At 39.0% G+C, this 20238-nt stretch overlaps 1 protein-coding gene across 1 annotated transcript in view; it reads right to left on the reverse strand.

Annotated features, from left to right (window-relative positions):
- The window catches only part of hs3st4 (heparan sulfate (glucosamine) 3-O-sulfotransferase 4), a gene marked incomplete at its 3' end in the record, with an annotated part of 163475 nt that extends 149715 nt beyond the window's left edge, over positions 1-13760 (reverse strand). The window contains exon 1 of the mRNA XM_079834163.1: positions 13111-13760. Within this exon, the coding sequence (XP_079690289.1) occupies positions 13111-13724 (614 nt within the window). The 5' untranslated portion in view covers positions 13725-13760. The remainder of the gene's footprint in view (positions 1-13110) is intronic.
- Positions 13761-20238: the final 6478 nt, after the last annotated feature.

Here is a 20238-nt window from a genome sequence, read left to right on the forward strand (position 1 = left end):
TAGAGGAGAGGTTGATCACTGCTGGTGCAGCGCGTTTGATAAGAAGTTACGCGACATTATTTATACACCACACAAATTGCTTTAAATTGGTTAATTTCGTTAGCAAACATGTAACTATAATTGTTAAGTTCTTTCCATCGATCTGCTTTTTTTTTACTGTCACATTTAAATTATTTCATGAGGTTATCTTATACGGTTATACCCTACCTGTGGTCAGTCAGCACAAATGCCGATCAACATGATTGTTTGCTTTGCAGCCCCTTTAAATACAGTTTAAAAAAAGACCAAGCATTCGATCTACGTCAGAGCGGCAGCGCGTCCACAAATCTTTCTACAGCGTCGATGGCAGGGCGGCCAGAGCGAAGTTTGACGCTCTCGTCGGCGGCGGTGTGAACGCACAGTAAGACCTCTATTTTGAACATGAACAATACGTTTCTCTGTTTTCAACTGATGCATATGTTCAAGGGTATATTGTGCAGCGTGCAAGCATGGGGTAAATATTAAACATAAACAACCAGTTTTTTTTTCTGGTAATGTAATTCATTTATTTGGTCTAGCAGCCTATAAAACGCAACCTTTGTGTCCAGAGGAACAGAGAAGCTGGCATGAACATATCATTTCAGTTAATTGTCGTTCTCTCCTGAGTCAGATATTCGTGTTTAAACATAGGTCGATGTCCAGATATCAGATGTGTATCTGATTTAAAACCCCATTTGGAAGTGGCTTAGATTGGATGCGAAAAAATTGGATCTCATATTTTTGTGTGCAAAAATTCCAATCTGTGTCAGAAGTGATTTAATTATTTATTTTTGTGTCCAACGCAGGATAAGTTGCACTCAGTTTACACTTGCAAAATGCCATCCCTACATTGTTTCACACTATGCTAAAATTATATTAATTTTTAAGTCTAAAAAGACACTCTTCTCAGCTCCAAATACATAACACATTAGCCTTTATATATACCTTATTCAAAGAACCAGTTTATTATTTACCCTTGCATTGCAAACCAAAATGTTCAATCTCCAAAATAAGGCGTGAACTCCAAAAGTGGGCAGAACCTCCAAAACGGGGTGGGGTCTCCACACGCAAAAACTTGTGCCACTGGTTCTTGCTTCAGGCAATTGTCATAGACTTGAATTTAAAAGAAATTCTTAAATTGCACATCGTTTCTAGTTGATCTAAAATAAAAAGTAGTTTTTACACATGGGAATATTGTATTCTATTGCTTTGGTCAAAGTGACGGGGGCATCTTGGGGCTCAAGACTCGCTGGGTATAAGGGGGGAGTGACACTGGGTCCAACTAAAAAGGTCCCATTGTCCGGTGAGGTCCAGTTGGGTAGTTACAGACGGCCCGGCGATCTCATTTCGTATCTTATTAGCTACCAGAGGTGGACAGTAACGAAGTACATTTACTTGAGTACTGTACTTAAGTACACTTTTTGAGTATCTGTACTTTACTAAAGTATTATTTTTTAGGGAAACTTTTACTTTAACTTCACTACATTTGAAAGACAAATATCGTACTTTTTACTCCACTACATTTCTATCAAGGTCCTCGAAGTCAAAAGTCGTTTCTGTAGCAGCTTTGCAAGTCAGTGGATGATTTTTTCTTCTTTAAAAGTTTTTTTTTTTTTTTGCAAATTGTAAATGTCTGGGAGAAAGAGAAGCATAGACATATGGATGAATCTGAAAAAGCCTGATGAAAGAGCTCAGTCTGGTTTTTGTGCCTCTGAGATGCCAGAGCACGAGGACTGAATAGAGCTTTCTTTTGTGTGTTTTTCGCACTTAAACAGACCAATACATACAAAATGTCAAAATTTTCATTTTGGAAAGTATTCACGGTAACAAAGTTGATTATGTCTTAAGTGAACGTAAACAGTTGGGGGGAATTTCGGATGTGTATCAGTGTGTTGGATCTGTGCATTCTGCCTTAAAGCGACAGCAGCTTTGTAAAAAGCTTTGTAACTTTTAAGTATTTAAATTAGTTCTAGGTGGTCGTATGCTAGCATGTCGGATGGAGCATCACTAACTGGCTTAAACCACTGTGCATTTTTACAACAATGCAACAATAATAAAATAATGCATTGACATAAAAAAGGAAATGTACTTTTGATACTTAAGTACTTTTAAAAGCAAGTACTTCTGTACTTTTACTTAAGTAAAAAAAGTTTTTAATAACTTTCACTTGTAACAGAGTAATATTCGACCAGTAGTACTTTTACTTTCACTCAAGTAATGGAGTTGTGTACTTTGTCCACCTCTGTTAGCTACTTATCTCCTGAACTGCCATTTTCTTTAGCACTCTACTCAGCGTAAATCCCACCCTGTGGTCAATTTCATTAGTTAAGGTTAGGGTGTGGGGTAGGGTGACCAAACGTCCTGTCCTGGCCCTAATATAACAATTTTCTATCCATACCGAGAGGGCATACTTTAAATGTATTGAAATTAATAAGGAATCTTAGAGTAAACTTCGAGTATCATTTGAGTATCTCATTGCCGGGCAGAGTGTCCTGGTTTTCGGTAATCAAAATATGGTCACCCTAGTGTAGGGTAGATTTAGGGGTTAGCATTCGTTGTAGCATTGAGTAGGAAATCACACATGCATGTCACGTGTTTTTCTGTCTGTCAATAGGAGGAAGCCACACCCTATTTTGGAGCTCCCACCCTGATTTGGAGATCTCCAGGCTCCAGATACAGTCTTCTCAAAATGTGTGCTGCGCTTCATTTCGATTGAAGCTGCGTAGAGTTATGAGGGTTTTGCCGTCAGTTTAAAGATCGAATGGAGTTGCGCGGTTTAGTCACAAGCTGTTTTTAATACTTTTCATTGGATAAATATTTGCAAAACATGACAGCGACAATATAGAGATCATTACATATGGTAAACGGAAGCTCACTAGATTGACGCACATAACGACTTTTCAAAAAATCCTGGATAAAAATAACAGCATACAAGTGTAAAACATGAAGGTGTGTAAACGATGACAGAAATTTCACTTTCGGGGAAACTATTCCTTTAACTAGAATCCTCTATCTGTCAGAGCCATATGGCGTATTAGGATTTCTGTGTACTGTGTCAGATGTCACAGAGAGATGCAGGTGAAGCCATGTGTCACATTCCTAGCAGGGAATCTGATTTTTTTTCTTTCCCCCCCCATCCATAGAGCTCCTCTGAGGAAAAGTAAAGCCCTGCTACGGTAAATGTCAGGTCAGAGGAGCAGCCGTGAGACACGCTGGAAGCCGCATGTTTGCCCTCACTGCGTGGCTTCAACTTGTCAGAGTTCCTGTCTGAACTGCATTAGCTTGTTTTTGGGTCGTGTCTTGAGACTGTATCACTCACCCAATACGCAAAAAGGGAGGGGGGTGCTGCAGTAAACGCAGGCAGAAAATTAGAATCTTGTCAAGTATGACTGACATGCCTATTTGTCCCAGGGAATTCTCATTCAGAGAGATTTTAAGATGGCTGTAAACCAGCTCTTTGTCGAATGAAATCATTGTTCCTTCTGACTGGAAACACATCATGGCAAATCCGTGGAAAGTAAATAATCCCTGAGAGAATTCGTTTAAGCACAAAATGACTTAAGTTTACACTTTTTATTTTTGGCTCAAAATAAATAATTTAATACTTGATGCAGCGGCTGTCATTTTCAAGCAATCGGTTCACAATGTGGGTCTAAAAAAAAAAACAACAAAGCGTAATCATTAATCAGCCTCCCTATTTGATTTGCAATGAGGACAAGGCTCGGGTTCTCATCCTCAGACACAAATCCGGACAGAAGCTGCGCTTTAATTGCAGATTGTGTGATGATGCCAATATTTTAATGCCTGCAAATTAAATTGACAAATTAGATTGTTAGTGAAAATGAATTAAACTTGTGGAACTCTGTGAAGATCATCACTTCACAAACTCTCGAGCACGATTCAGCCCAGCAGGCAGCGAGGATGTCTGTCAGAAAGAGCAGAGCATTGAGGAGTGCGAGACACATTTTTCCAGAATCTTGACAGCGGGTGAATTTTCCTCTCTCTGCCTTCAAAGATAAAATGCCGGGATTCCACAAACAGCTCTGGTGCCACAAAAGAAATGGACTCGAATAACCTGGAAGGCTGACCTCTGAGTAAATTCCGCAATATGAGCTCACTTTTCACCTTGATTCTTTAGGCCATGGAGAACCTTTCTCAAAGACGGCGCCGCGTGAACGCTTACGCCTTTAATGCTCTTTGACTTTAAATCCCAGATGTAATTGAACTGTCAAGACTGCTGTCTGGGAATGTTTCCGGAGGGCCAAACAATATGTGCGCGAGGATCCGTGCAACCCCGAAAGCCCAATACGGATTCCGGAAGATGCCTACATATCATCAATATGTCAAAACAAAGTAACAGCGCAAGTACATTTGCGATTTTTTCAACTATCTGGAGACGCGTGGTGGCTGAATCTCAGCATTGGAACAGCACAATGTTTGCACCTAGCTAAAGGATGACAGGAAGGGTGATAAACATGTGAAGTGGCAGGGCGGACGCTCCTGTAGTCACTGGGTCTCTTTTGTGCTGGTGAATTTAATTAAGTGGAAATAGGGGGATGAGACAGACCTGACTGCAGCAGTCCACTCGCTCTCGACAGGCACAGGGGCATGCTGCTAATTAAAAAGTTTAATTCCACGACTGCCGCGTTGGCATCCGAGTACCCAGAGGTGCGTCCTTGCACGCCTTGGCGGAAGCTTATCAGGAGAAGGCAGATTGGGGCATCCCAGGGAGCTGCAAGAGCTAGGCTGTGTGGAGAGAGATGGCATCCAGCTTGAGCTGGTAGTCTGCCCACTTCCCCTTACAGCTTTGAGCCAGCAGTCGGGAGGCGAGAGTCGGGTTGAACTGCAGAGCGGCGTGCTGAGGCAAGGTAAACAAGGGATAAATGGTGGATTTGGGTTCTGTCCTGCTTCGCTCAGCAGTGGATCTGCATCCGTGACTCACTCCTCCTGTCAGAGGCTTGTGTCTCGACTTCCGACGGGAAGGAATCAACTCTGCATGCTGTTCATACTCCTCACAAACTCGCCAACGATTCATCCAGTGGCCCTAAAAGTATTAGGAAACTTAAGCCACATCTAAATTTTATTACATTAGATACACAAAATATATCAAAGCGAGTGGCACCTGCAATCAAATGCCGCTTTTAGCTTTTCTCGCAGCTAACTTCACTTTTCCGAGCCATTTTTAGAGCTGTCAGGATTTTGAGTGGATGTTTGAAGTCAGTTCTCTGCAGATTCACATAGGTGTCCTAGCAGCGTATCCACAGTCGTTCATCACATTACCTATGAACATGATCCTCTAATTTCTGAACCAAAAAGTACTATAACAAGCAAAACAAAATATTACAAATTAAACTTATTTAATTTCAGCTAGTTGTTGCCACAGCAACATTTCTCATTTTCATTTAGTTTAACTTGATGTACTAAAATAATCAAACTAATACTATAGGGGGTGGCAGTGGCTCAGTGGTTCATGTACACTCTAAAAAATGCTGGGTTAAAAATAACCCAGGTTGGGTTGAAAATGGACTAACCCAGCAATTGGGTTGTTTTAACCCAGCAATTGGGTTGTTTTAAACAAACATTTAACCCAACCGCTGAGTTAAAACAACCAAATTGCTGGGTTAGTGAATTTTCAACCCAACTTTGGTTATTTTTAACCCAGCATTTTTTAGAGTGTAGGTTGTCTACAAACCAGAAGGTTGGTGGTTCAATCCCCGGTTCCACCTGACCAAGTGTCGAGGTGTCCATGAGCAAGACATCTAACCCCAGCTGCTCCCGACGAGCTGGATGGCGCCTTGCATGGCTGACACCGTCGGTATATGAATGAGTGAATGTGAGGCAAAATGTAAAGCGCTTTGGATGGCCATGGGTCTGTTGAAAGCGCTATATAAATGCAGTCCATTTAATACTGAAATAAAAATGAATAAAACTGTAGACATGTTTGGTTCGATTAAAACTAACCCTTGTGTGATTACTCTGTTAATGTGGTTCATTTGAATGAGTGAACAAGTGTGAACTCTGGAGTGGTTCAAATGAAATATGAACGCAATATGGACCCAAAGACATGTAAACAAACCAAAAATGGGACACGATGTCACAAGATGCGACCGTAAAAAGGACAGAATGCTCAAGCATACCTGTTTTTTCTTGTCATAGTCGCAATGTTGGGTACATTTGTAAAAAAATGAATCGTGGTGATAATTAAAAACAGTGTGTATATTTTATTAAGACAATTGTGGTTCAGTGTTGTATAGAAAATATTGAGAACATTTCACTAATAAAACCACGAGATACATTTTCCTAAAAATGTTTAAGGAAACTTAAGCCATTTTGAGGCTTGAATTGAGGAACCAATTAAGCTGATAACATTTAGGGGAAAAGGCTAACTATTTATTTTAAGAGAATTAGTTAAATTATGTGGTTTTATTTTGAGACACCATTGATAGCTCCCAGCTTTCTTTGCATATGGCTGGAAATGGAGAGTAAATATTGAAATGAAGTGTTATTTTATGTGTTTTTGAGTGAAGGGAAACATCTGTTAATGTTCAATTATGTTTGGCATTTAAAAGAGTTTCTGATATGTTGAAGTTTTGTTGATCGTTACCATTGTGCAGAAGAGTCGAGCTTATGGTTAGGTTGTGAATAACTGCAGGTAATAATAATAAAAAGTTTATTCAATGTTGCTTTGTTGAATGAGCAATAATTTTGTCTAATGCCAGCGTGTTAACAAGTTTGTTCCTACTTGTGCTGTGCTAGCAGCATATAGTCTTTTAATATTACAACATAACTCAAAGTAACTCAAACAGGTCATTTCCATTCATTCTAAATCACACACTTTTGAGAGTTAATTATTATTTTTTCAATATTAAATTCCTTGTTTCCTAGACTAAATAATTTAGGAGATTTCACATTATTTATTCAGGTATGTTCCATTAAATAAATCAAGCCTCAAAAACAAAAAAATATCATGTGTAATAATGTACCAACATTATTTTAAATAAATAGCTCATAACATTTTCTACAGGCATCAGAACCGCAGATTGTTTGTGTGTGTGTGATGGAGGGATTCCTGCCGCTGTTTTGACTCCTTTACACATTTTATAAACTCTTCGAGTTCTCAGCTGGTCAAAATAGCATCATGTGCAGGCAACGCACATGCAACAAGCACATTTATCCCAGCACACAGCATTGATTTTGATGTTCGGTTAGTTCGGTCTCAGAATATACATAATAAAAGCCAACCAATCAGGTTGTGAACATATCCCTATGCCTTTAGGTTCGGGATCATTAGGTTAGTTGTTAAAATGCCAATGTGAACGGTAAGCAGACAAGGACTAAATGTGTTTTGTTTTTGTTTTTTTTTTGGTCTGGACTAAATAAACCAAGCAAACCAAACTACAAGTGTGAACGTACCTTTCACTAAAAACAACTTGCACTGACATAACAGTGCCATTGTTTTCTCTCACGATATACACCAGTAATGTTGCACGTTTATACAAGCTACTTGGATGTCCTGATTGTACTAAGGCCTAATCCTGGCTTAATCTAAGCCCCGTCTGTGAAACCAGGCCAAAAATGAAAAAAAAGGACAAAAATACACAAATGACACTCAAATATTTCATACTAAAATAACACTGGTTTTTAACTACATGATAGATATCTTTGGGTGAACTATCCCTTTGATTTATTCTTTTTGGGATATTCCCTTTCATTCAGTGAGTAATAAAGCTGCTTGTAAATGTAAAAAGTCTGCAAAGTTTCAAAGATCAAAGTGCATGACAAACCGAGGAAAATGTATGAAAGGTTACTTACTGCATGAAAGATTTGTAACAAAATGGCATAATGTCCGTTTATGGTCTTTATTGGTTGCCTGCAAACAGGTGGTGTGTTTACATGGAGCACTGTAAAAAGTCCAAACCGAATGAAAATGCTCAATATAAACACCTCAATCGGAATAAAAATGCCCAAACCGAATGAAATTGTAATCGGTTTGAGAGGGGTGGGATAAACCTTTCCATGAACTGATCAAATGAAAAATTCCACCATGTAAACAACCTGATCCAATGAGTGTCCGTCCTTCTGTGACGTGATATACAGCGCGTGCCTCCACCACTGAAGAGTGCGCACTGCGCTCACAGTAGGCTATAATGTTGAGGAGAGGAAAGTTAATTTTTCACAAGTTATGAAGATAATGTTGGAATAATGACACCGACATAACCTGGCTACGCCATCTCATCTGACAGCGTTTGTCCCAGGCACTTTCTACTTCAACTGCGCCTGACAGAAGAATTATTTGTCTGAGGTGTTTCTTACAGCAACACCAGATCGGTTTAGATAACGTTTCATGTAAACTGTCCACAGAATCGTTCAATCGGAATGATTTTAATCAGAATGACACAAAAGTGTGCATGTAAACGGGGCTTTTGTCTACTTTGACCCGCCCTCGAACACTGTAGCTGTAGCCGAGCCCTAGAAAAGTTCAAATTGTCGACACGTTGAGAAGACGTTGTTTTCTTCACTGCAAAAGCAAATCTGTGCTTTGTATGCACTTCCAAAGGATGAAGCCTTGCGCTCGAATTGATATGGTAAAACTGACTATATATAAGTACAGAGGAAGCCTCTGGAGCGAAAATTTAGGGTAATGGGTGTTTGTTTCATAACATACCAATCATAACAAACTGGGAATCTGACCAATCAGAGCAGAGTAGGAAAAGGAGCGGTTTAGAGAAACCGAATCCTTTAATGCAACCGTTTCAGACACTGTGAGAAAAGAGGTGATGCTGCAATGTACATTAAGATATTTAGTTTTACCTTAGATGCATGTAAACCTAATGTAGGAGACCTCCAAAACAGATGTAGAAACCTTTAAAATAGCATAATGGGGCACTGTAAAACAACATTACATTTTAAGGGAATATCTATCAGTGGTATCTCTGGCATGTTAGTAATAATTTTGACTCATCCCTCAGTTTGTTAATACAATAGAAGTCTATGGGGCAAACATGCAATATGCTGTTGATAGAGCTTAACGTGCCTTTAACTATCAATATCCCTTAAAACTTCAAAAAGTTGTAAGGAATGAGAAATTCTACTCTTTAGTAGGAAACAAGGGGGCACCAAAGAATAAATTGGTGGGGAAATTAGAGTGCTTCATTGTGCAGCCTTGTACGGGGAAATGAATAATGTGTGGGCTTCAGCAGTGTATAGCTCTCATTGATCTGAATGTATTTTATCTCCAATAAAAAGGAAGAGACCTTGGTGTAGGCAATGCCAATCCTTTGCTATCTCTTGAAAGGCCACCTCTGTTACAGACTCACGACCAGACACAAAGATGGAAAAAACTCTCATGAGGTCAAATAGCCGAAGGATCTCCAGCTCTGAATGCTGTGTGGGGAACTATTGAATAGAATGAATATATAAGAGAAGACTGTTAAATCCTGCAAATGTCTTTTTTTTTTAACCTACTTTTCCTGTATATAGCAAATCTAGGCTGCTGGATTGTTTATGTTGTCGCAAATGTAACTATTTTCGCACAACTGTATTTATAAAGTTGGATACTTATATTATATCCAACTTTATCCAATAACTGCTTGATTGCTTTAACAAATATTATCCCCCAGTTCTAATCTGCTAAAGGAGTGGACATATTTATAAACATCATGATTTTCTGTGAAAAGTGCTTTTATGTGTATTGTGAAAAGAGCTAGGCCTATACAAATTTGACTAATTATGTTTAAATACCCATTTACAATTTACAAAGGTGTCTTTTGAAAGGCAATGCTTTAAAGCTATAGTCAACACCGGGGTCACCAAATGGATGCAAAAATAATGAACAGGTTTCCTGAACATTTTCCCCATCTGCCATTGTTCTATCAGAAACAGATATGCTCGCCCCAAACGTCAATTTTGCTGTGTCGGGCTAGTCGAGATGCTCAAAAAAGAGCAACGCTTTGCCCTACAAATTGGCTTACTTGGAGTTGCCTCTGCATATTAAGCAAATGAGTCTTTTTAACACTGCAAAAATTACACACTTCAGCTTTAACACTCTCCTTTTTTTTGCCTTCCTGCACTCCTTTAATCTGAGAGTGGACCCCAGCAGTGGTACGCTTCATCTAATGATGCCGAGCTATTATTATTTGACAGAGGGAACGCATTACCCACTCAGTGAAAGTGAGGCTTCTTTTAAAAGCAGACAGGAGTTTAACAGAGCATCCGGTCCTCCCTGACAAGCCTTTTAAACATTGCGTCAGACGGTAAAGGAGGAGCACCATCATATTTCATGACTGAAAAGACTACCTAACTCCGCCTGATATGCCCAGCAAATGAAGTCCAAAGAGCCTTCACGACTGGATGTTTATGACGGCTTTAAAATGTAAAACCAGCTTGTCTTTGAGACTTTGCGTGTAGAAAGTTTGTAAACCAAATGGCCTTCATGTGCATCTTAAAGGGACGGTTCAGCCTAAAATGAGGACTCGTTGTCCTTTACTCGCCCTGCATGACTTGCTTTCTTTTGTGGAACATAAAAGAAGATATTGTTTGTTACATTTCTCTCTATACAATGAAAGTCAATGAGGCTTTCAATATATGGAGTAAATATTTTTTTTTTCTCATGTTCCACAGATAAATTAAGTCATACACGATTTGAAAACTACATGACGGCGAATAAATGATGATCGAATTTGTATTGGTAACATTTTAAGGTGAGGTAGATACTATTTACTATAGTAGTTACACACGTAACTAAACCAAACCTACATTTAATACATGTAGTTAATTAATATTACTCAACACTTATTTGTGTAATTACACAAATATAGTGTAACATAAACAAACTTTTCATTTTTCTTTTTCATTTATAGTCTAAATCTTTAATTTATGCTAATTCGTTACATTCATGAACTAAGTTCCACATGTTTAAGCAAGAGATTATTGACTCAAATGCATTTATATAAATAATTTTTTCTTTATTTTATATAATTTCTCCTTCTATTGTTTTTATCTTTCTATTTATTTATTTTTATATCTTTCTTTATTTGTATTATATCGTTTCCCTTTGAAACACTGTACAGCACTTTGATACTTTGTTGTTTTTTAAGGTGCTTTTATAAATGCATTTTGATTTGATTTGAAAAAGCCAATATCGAAACACAAATGTTGAGATGTCCAGCTTTTAATTTCATAACAAATAAAAGTTAAAAAATGTGTTTATTTTCAGTTTATTTTGCTAAATTTAACCTCCCATTTGGTGGCGTGACGAATTGCATATGTAGCCTGACGGTTATTACACTCGTGATATTGTTCCCTTTGGTGCGTATGGTAGGCCATTGCAAAATCTGATATTCCTGCAAGCTATACATATGTCAAATGCCAAGCGCATGTGGAAACAAATTTAGGGCCGCTTAAGGGATTTTCCAGGCTCGGAGACATTAAAACACACAAGCACTCGTAGGTGTTATTTATGTAAGCTTGTCATCCCCTGGTCTAATGAGCCCCACACAACAAGCGTAATGAAACAGCTCGCATTAACACCCGGGCAAATGAATGAATGTTACGAGTTCGGCTCCCTCTGAAGTGAATTGCGGCAGATGTTGCCCGGCCCCAAAGCTCTGAGTCACAGCCCAAGGCTAGCAGATCCAAGCGGCTCCAGCACACACACCACAGTGTGGCTTAATGCTCATTCGGTTTCTACCCCTCAGTCGCTCTTCGTACAAGCGTCTCCTCACCATAGGCAAATGCTCGGCTGAATGATGATAGGCCTATGTAGAATAGCACTCTGAAGAAAAACAGCCTGGCTGTAATAACCTGCACTGGTTCCGATTTGCAAATGGAGTGGAGAGATGTAAACTAGGAAATATGGCTAGCTGACGAAGGCTGACGAGTCGAAAGCGGTCGGGGATGGGTATGTGGGAGCACATACACCTGAGTAAGCACCTCATGATTTGAGCACACCTGGGAGTCCGAAGCCCAGGCGTGCTGAAAGCGCTCAACGGAGCATTCACTGCACCTGGCTCTACCGATCAACGACTGTGAACATGAATTCGGCATGAAATGAAACAGTCATGCTGCTGTAGTAATTATGTTGAAGCTGAGCTAAAGCATCCGCTGCAGCCTGGAACTTGGTCACTTTAGAATCATCGTGTACGTGTTAGTCTACTGACTAAGTCTATATATACTTGAACGCAATGCGTACGGAAGTTGCCTATATTTCAGATAGGATATTAATTATACCAGGCTGCTGACAAGTCATTACCCCCCCCCATCCAATAATGATGTATACTATTTCTTATTTTGCAAAATTACTGCACTAAATTTGGATGCATATAGCCATCATCACTATAAATATTAAGACATTAATATTAAGTTTGTATTAAATTAAGAGAAAATAAATATGTGGTATGAAAAGAAAACATTTTAATGGTAAACAATTTCTGCAATCTCTGAATGGAAGGATTTTTTCATAGTAAAAGAAAGGAAAGAGAACTGATACCCTTATATATGAGTCAATGACATAATGCTTATTGATGATGATATAATATTTTTTTTGTGCTTGAATCTACACTAATGTTTTGCATCAGTAGTTTGGCATAATCAATTTCTTTTATTTTCTATTATAAAAACAAAAACATTTGATAATAGTAATATAAAAAAATGACATTTTTAAATAACTTATTCACCAAAAAAGTCACTGTCATGAAGGAAGCCATATCGTTGTCATGTGACAAGACAACCACAAAACCAAAATGTAAAAATGTTAAATATTTGTATGAAATAATGCATGATATATATATATATATATATATATATATAATTTTTTTTTTACTTTTAAACAATTTCTCTCTCTCACTCACTCACACACACTCTCTCTCTCTCTCTCACACACACACACACACACACACACACACAAAAACTTAAGTATTTTACCTGATGAGTTACACCAAAATTGGTATAAAAGTTTTTTAAACAAATTAAACTAACACGAATACATAGACGCCACTAAAAAAACCTTTAAACTATATTTTTTAGCGGCATCTAAAACATCCTTGTATGTAATTGACCCAAAAACAGCACAACAGAGAAACGTGAAATGCGCACCTGTACCAATCCAGTCCCCTCTCGTAGTTCCTGTCAAAGAAGTGAGGCTCATTCCCAACGGCTCGAACATCGGGATGAACCCGCAGAGCTTCCAGCAGAGCCCTTGTCCCCCCTTTCTTCACTCCGATTATAATGGCTTGGGGCAGTTTTTTCACCCCGTAATCCGATGTGCAGTTCACCACTCTCCGAAGCTCGCTGTCCGTGGTGCTGAATTCCGGGTGCTCTCCAGCAACAGCGGCGGCAGCGCGCGACATGCTGCTGCTGGTCGTGGCCGCCTGAGCTCGCGCCCATCCCGCCGTCCTCTCGTCGATTCCCACGCTATTTCTAACGCTGGAGACGGCGATGGTTTGCTCGGTCGCTGTCCTCTCGATGAACTCCTCGTCGAGGTAGCCCTGGGAAGAGGTCGAGTAAAGTTTCTCCCTCAGAGTGACAAAAGTTGTTTCCTCTGTCACGAGCCTCCCCTGGTAAACGTAGTTCTCCTGGAACTGGAAGGAGTTGTAACAGCTCATCAAGCTATAGAACAGATAGGTGACCGAAAGGGAGAGGGTAAACATGAATAAGATTTTCCGGGGCACTTTAGAAGTAAAAACCGAAGTGCTGGACCAAAATGCCATCTCTGATAGCAGCGACCCTCTCAGAGAAGTGGCCAGACATGTTTCCACCCCAAGTCTCGCATGGACACTCAACAACAATAATCTGTCACCATCAACACTGCAAACATCTGAAAGTGCGAGGAGCCCGAGCACTCCACGCGCGCCTCGCTTGAGGAAAACGGATCGTTAAAATTCCAGAACAACGTCTCGAGTATCGATTTCTTATTCCGACGCTGACAGCCTTTGTCACAATTGATCGGATTGAACTTGCAGATGAGAACGGCTGCGGTCGGGCGTCCTTCCAAACGAGCAGCCCGCTTGGACGTAGGCTGAGGGTGATGCTGTTGATGGAAGTCTTGGCATCTTAGAAGGAAAGGGGGCAAAGAGACAGCAAAGTCTCTGAAGTGATGTGCAGGGCACGTCTTTCACCCGACACCGCTTCTAGAGTGCAATTCTGACACCGCTGTCCTTCACACCGCTGATTTCAAGAGGCAATTGGCGCAAACGCTGGATCTTAATCCAAACGAGGTGCTGATGTTGTATCACGCAGTCATCCTCCCACTGCTAATCCACTAACTTTGAGCGCTGGAGAGTGAGCAGCCTCGCCATAAATATTCATTGACTGTTCTCAGTGGCTGAGAGTGCAGCGCGCAGTCGTAACGCCTCGTGTTGATTGGTAGACGTGATGTGCGCATCAGCCGTGGGCTCATCCAAAGGAGAGAAGAAAAAAAAACAAAAACACGAATAATACTACAGTAAGATACTGGTGGTACATCTACTGCAAGACGTCACAGGAAGAAAGTAAGCTTTAGACGCGCTTGAAATGTCATCACTATAGAAATAAAACTACATTTATAGGCCTATATTAAAACACACACAATGAACATAATTAGTAGCATCAAATATTTTATTAATAAATAAAATACATTCTATTATAAATATGTGTATGTAAATGTATTATACATGTATTATATTATAATATAAATGTAATATGACTGTATTATTATTAATTCAATATTACAAAAAAATGAAATATCTATAACTTATTTAATACCTTTTCAAATACACTGAAACAAAACCAACCCACTAAAAACGACATTAATATTTTGAGTAAAATCAAAGTGCTGCCACTTTTTCCAAATACACTGAATTTAATATCTGATTAAGAACATTAAGTTGAAAACTATCAAAAGTAGAAATTATGGGATGGAGAGTGTTGGTCATACACCCTGCAAAACCCGCAGTACCAGCAGCAGTGAAATCACAAATGATAAGAGGAATCTTCATATTATAGAAGATCAATTATATATATTTTCACTATATCTGATATCACAATTATGTTTTTAAGACTCCACTTTCTTCACTGAAGCCCTAACTTTGGTGTATACAGAGCAGCTCATGTCTGCTCTCTACTGGCCTGAGAGATGCAGGACTAATCCATGCAAGAAATCACAGGGTAAAGAGTGGTGATTCTTCATGAGATGGACAGACAGGCAACCTAATGCACATTACAGCACATTAATGCACGGATTGCAGGTGACTGAGGAATGATTGAATGGGTGGATACATGCATCTCTGCCGTATGCTTGTATGTATGCTGAATAATTCAGCAATGGAAATTTCTTTATCTTTGTTTTCATAGAGTTCCCTAAATACAGGCATTAAAGGGATAGTTCACCCACAAATGTGACTAAGCTAATCATTTAGTCACGCTCAAGTTGTTCCAAACCTGTGCATTTCTTTCTTCTGCTGAAGACAAAGGAAGATATTTGAAAGAATAGTTGTAGCCAAGCAGCCATTGACTAACATAGTATTTTTTCCCCTCTGTGGTAGTCAACGGTAGCCTGGCTCCGCCCTCCTACGTACTTCTTTCAGTACTCCGTCTGGGACCGCAGTATATTCTTAGGTTTTCTCTGAACAAATTTTTCCGGTCCAATCCGCGAACAGAGGGAGTGGCTGAGAATGATGACGTTGTGCGCTAGTTTGAGTTGTAGTTCAGTAATGGCGGCGGATAAAGATGCGAGCGAAGCCATTCATTCCGTTGTGGCACCGCTGCCGAATATCCAGAAGTTAAAGAGTTTTGTTGGTGGCCATGATGTTGTGGCCCTCCTCCCCACAGGGTTCGGGAAAAGTTTGATTTTTCCAGCTCGCTCCGTTAGTGGTGAAGGAGTTGGCTGAAGCCCTATTCGGATTGTAATTGTTTCTCGATTCGGACTTCTAATTGCCGTCCGTCTCCCACCCCCCGCGTAAAAATCCCTGGCCGAATTACCTACTGTTTTAGACAAACACCAAGGTCAAGTGGTAATTGAATTGCTGTCCGAATCCACATCTCGGAGTTTTCAAGAATATATCACTTCAAAATTCACTGTTTATATCCTTTTTGACCACTGCAGAGCCCCGTGCGGTTGCGCTTCGCTGTAATTTGGGTTCATTTCTAGACTTAGTATTTGCATGAGCAAATATATTTCATCACCGCTCAAAAAATAAAAAGAAGAAAAGCACGTAAACATTTGAAATGGGACGTTATTTACGGCAGCATTTATTCTTATCATCCCAAGCATATAACATTTTATATTCAGCATTATGGACCACGTGAGCAGCGCGCTCCCGATCACAAAACTCTCTCCTCCACTGTGAATAAATCACAATCCGAATGCACAAGTTTTAGGTTTTATCACTGAGGTGGCGTGCACAATCTGCACAGTTATTTTTGCGGACTTCCATGTGAGAAATAAAGGCGAACGACACATGACATGCGTCACGACCAAACGTTAGCGATTGGTTATGGCAGATCCAGAGTGGCTCTGGGCAGATCCAAAAGTTTTAAACTTTAACAGAGTATCTGCCTTCAAGGAAGCAAACGCTTGTCAATGGAGAGTGGCCAGACTCTCTGTACAAATTAAATGTATGAGAGTCTGGTAAGACCAGGCTAAGTCAACCATGCAAACATTCTTCCAAATATCTTCCTTTGTCTTCAGCAGAACAAAGAAATGTATACAGGTTTGAAACAACTTGAGCGTAACTAAATGATGACAGACTTTTCATTTTTGGGTGAACTATCCCTTTATAACAGTATTTCCAGTGAATTACATTTAGACCTTGTTCTCTACTGAATCCAAGGATTAGACATAATGTCTTTTAGGGAAATAAACAGATGACTTGAGAACTGAACGATGTGTACCCTTCCTTCAGAACACTCCATTCATCATATCACAGCTTCCAGCTCTGAGTATCCGTTAAAAGCAAGCATTACATTTTTCTGATGAATTTGAGTACCTGCAGTAAGCTTCTTGTAGCCTGGATCAGTGGCGGCTGGTCAATAGAGGGCACTGGGGCGCCGCCCCCATCAAAATTCCAGAAATATACATGTATACAAAAATGATATAAAAGTGAAATAAAAATAAAATAGTTTACTCATACGATATGCTGGCTGTTAGTAAGAGCCTCAGCATTTAATAAAAACTGGCTTTGATGGGTTAACTATTTTATGTTCTTCAATATGTTTCATGCGGTTTCATGCGTGAGGGACGCCGGACAAATGGATATCTATCTGAGTCTAAAAATATACGGGCAGCATATGACCTGAAGCTGGTCTCTAATTGGTTCTTAAAGATCCTCCTCTGGACGCAGGTCGTTGCGTCCCTGGCGAATCAGAATTGGATGTGTGCTATTTTATCCAATCTGATTGGTTCTCGTCACCTGTCATTCAACTTTACACTCTTGGCCACTAAAGCGAAAGTGCGCGGGCGACACAGTCACTCCGACTCCGCCAAAAAATGATCACTTTCGTAGAGATGGCAGTAGTTAAACCAAATTCTTTCACAAGGCGTTCGTTGGAAGAAAAAAAATGATAAAGGATCCCGAAACGGACCAACGCGATTTACAAATCCAGCAGCAGGCCAGTGACAGGACGCAGCTGCACTCGGAGCTTCACGCGCTTGTTATGAGAAACGTAGGTGGCTGGCTGGATGTGTTGTTAGCAATGCCCTTTATTGCTTTCCCTGTCTTTTATTTCTAAGTGTCGGTACTGAAGTTTTGTGGACAACAACGGGGGTAAGAGACCTCAAATATCTAACTGAAATATGCAAACGTCATGACACTACTGAGATGACTGACTTTAATCAGAGAGTCATTGTGAAATTTGCTGGCCAGAAAGAAAGGAGAGCAAAATGTATGTTCAAGTAGTCAACATGCTTTTTTATTCTTTTGTTTTTCCTTTCCTCATTCAATTATATGTGGGAAATGAATGTGTAAAAAGATAAAAGTGAAGACACTGTTTTCTCTTTAATGCTTGAATTTAGTCAACATGCAACTTGATACTGAGCTCTGTATACAGTAAACCTGCACATTTGCACTTTTCAATAGATTTAAACTGCCTATGGACACTGAAAAACCTAACATTCAGTGAAACAATAACCATTAGAGAAAATACTTTATGCTTTGTGGAAAAAAGACAGATTAAGCATTTTATGTGTGTTATGTGTGACTAAATCCTCAAAGTTCCTCAAAGACACCAAACTTCACATTCATTACAGCACCTTCACTGTAAGAACACAGCATATTGTTCTGTATTTTGCTGCAGCTATAGCTGATAGTTATTTCCTCTTCCCACATATAGAGCACCCACCTATCTAGATGTGTCAATGTTGCTGTTCTCACTCTCCGTTGTTGAAATGACCTCTCAAACTTTGGCACAAATGCTCACTGGATATACAGAACCACAAACTGTAGGATACACAGTTCTTTGATCAAAAAAATTGGATGCATTTGAAAAAGTTTATTTTAAAGATAGAACCTGCCCAGAAGCGACACTAAAATGTAGTGTATAGTTCACAGTACAGGAAAAAACTCATTTTTAAATATCCATGGATATTTAAAAGATAGGCCGGAAAGCTTCTAGCGTGCACTCCAAAGGGAAATCCTGTTAAATTTGCCAAAAATGCTTGAAACTGACTCTTGGTGGCAAGTGAGGGAAATGGTAGTTTTGGTCTATAAGCCTGCATAAACATAAACTGTCAGGTAGTATAACAAATAACATAACACAGAATACAAACAAATGAATACAATGTCCAGCTGACATGATATTTGATTTTATTTGTATTATTATTATTATTAATTGCTAATACTAATGTGTTCAGTTTCCTCCTCACTACAGCGAATTGTGTTATGTTATTGTTTTGTGTACAATTGTACAATGTTCCAAATTTTTAGCATCATTACTCCAGTCTTCAGTGTCACATGATCCTCTCTAATATGCTGATTTTCTCAAGAAACATTTCTTAATATTAATGTTAAAAATAGTTGCAGCTGTTTAATCTTTATAGTAATGCTTCTTCCTTGCTTTTTATTATATATATAAATATATAATATATTATATTATTCATTATTATTATTATTATGAGATATTAAGTAATTATTTCGAGAAAGTTTCTCATTATTACGAGATGTTAAGTCATTATTATGAGAACGTTTCTCATTATTACGAGATGTTAAGTCATTATTTCAAGAAAACATCTCGTAATAATGAGAAACTTTCTCAAAATAATGACTTAACATCTCGTAATAATGAGAAACTAAGTCATTATTTTGAGAAAGTTTCTCAGTATTATGACTTAAAGAATCATATTTTTTACTCAACTGTGGTGGAAACAGGCTTCCATAAAGATCAGCGCTATATACTTGCTAGGAACTTTTTTCCTTGTGGAAGATTTGCGTTTGGTGAGCTAATAAAATATAAAAACTTAAATCACTATTTTGTGTTATGTCATTTGATATTGTGGACTCGCTCTCTGTTTCATACGCAGCTGCTGCCATTTTGTGACGATTGTTTTGTTCACTGTAATGGACAAGATGACAAACATGCAAGAACAGTTTCATGTCAAATCAATATCTCTTATCACCATAATTATTTATGTGATGAAATACTGTGTAATAAGTGGTATGATTGTACCGTGTCCCTTAAATGTCAGCGAAAGCTTTGCATTTCAAGAGCTAATAACTAATATTTTGACTCAGATCAATATTTCATGTCTAATTATTTACTCATGTGGCAATTAGCTGTGTAATAAGCGTGTTAATGTACATCCAGCCGGTTATTATCACAGAATAAACCCCTTCAGGGTGATGCAATCTGATCACTCTTTCAGGGTTTATTTTGCGACAACAACCGGCTGGATGTACATTATCCCTTACTTATATTCCATTTCAGACAAACCGTACCTTTAATGGTAGCTACATAAAAATAACACAAACCTTGATGATATCTTCCTGTCTAGGTACACGTTTGGTCAGAATATGCAAAATAGTGGTATACATTGTTTAAAGGTGCTGTATGTACATTTATGACTGTACTAAAGCATAAAAATACCATAATATGTTTGCAGACATTTAGGAAACATGCTGAGATCACATACTCACACATACAATGCTACAGCCAGTTATTTGACTAAAATGTGCGTTCCGTGTCGAATGTCTGTTTTGTGTGATACAGCACATCACCAGTTTACCCAATAGTATTGGCGGAAAACACAGCATA

Source organism: Gobio gobio (assembly GCF_949357685.1).
Source record: "Gobio gobio genome assembly, chromosome: 1".
Lineage (NCBI taxonomy): Eukaryota > Metazoa > Chordata > Actinopteri > Cypriniformes > Gobionidae > Gobio > Gobio gobio.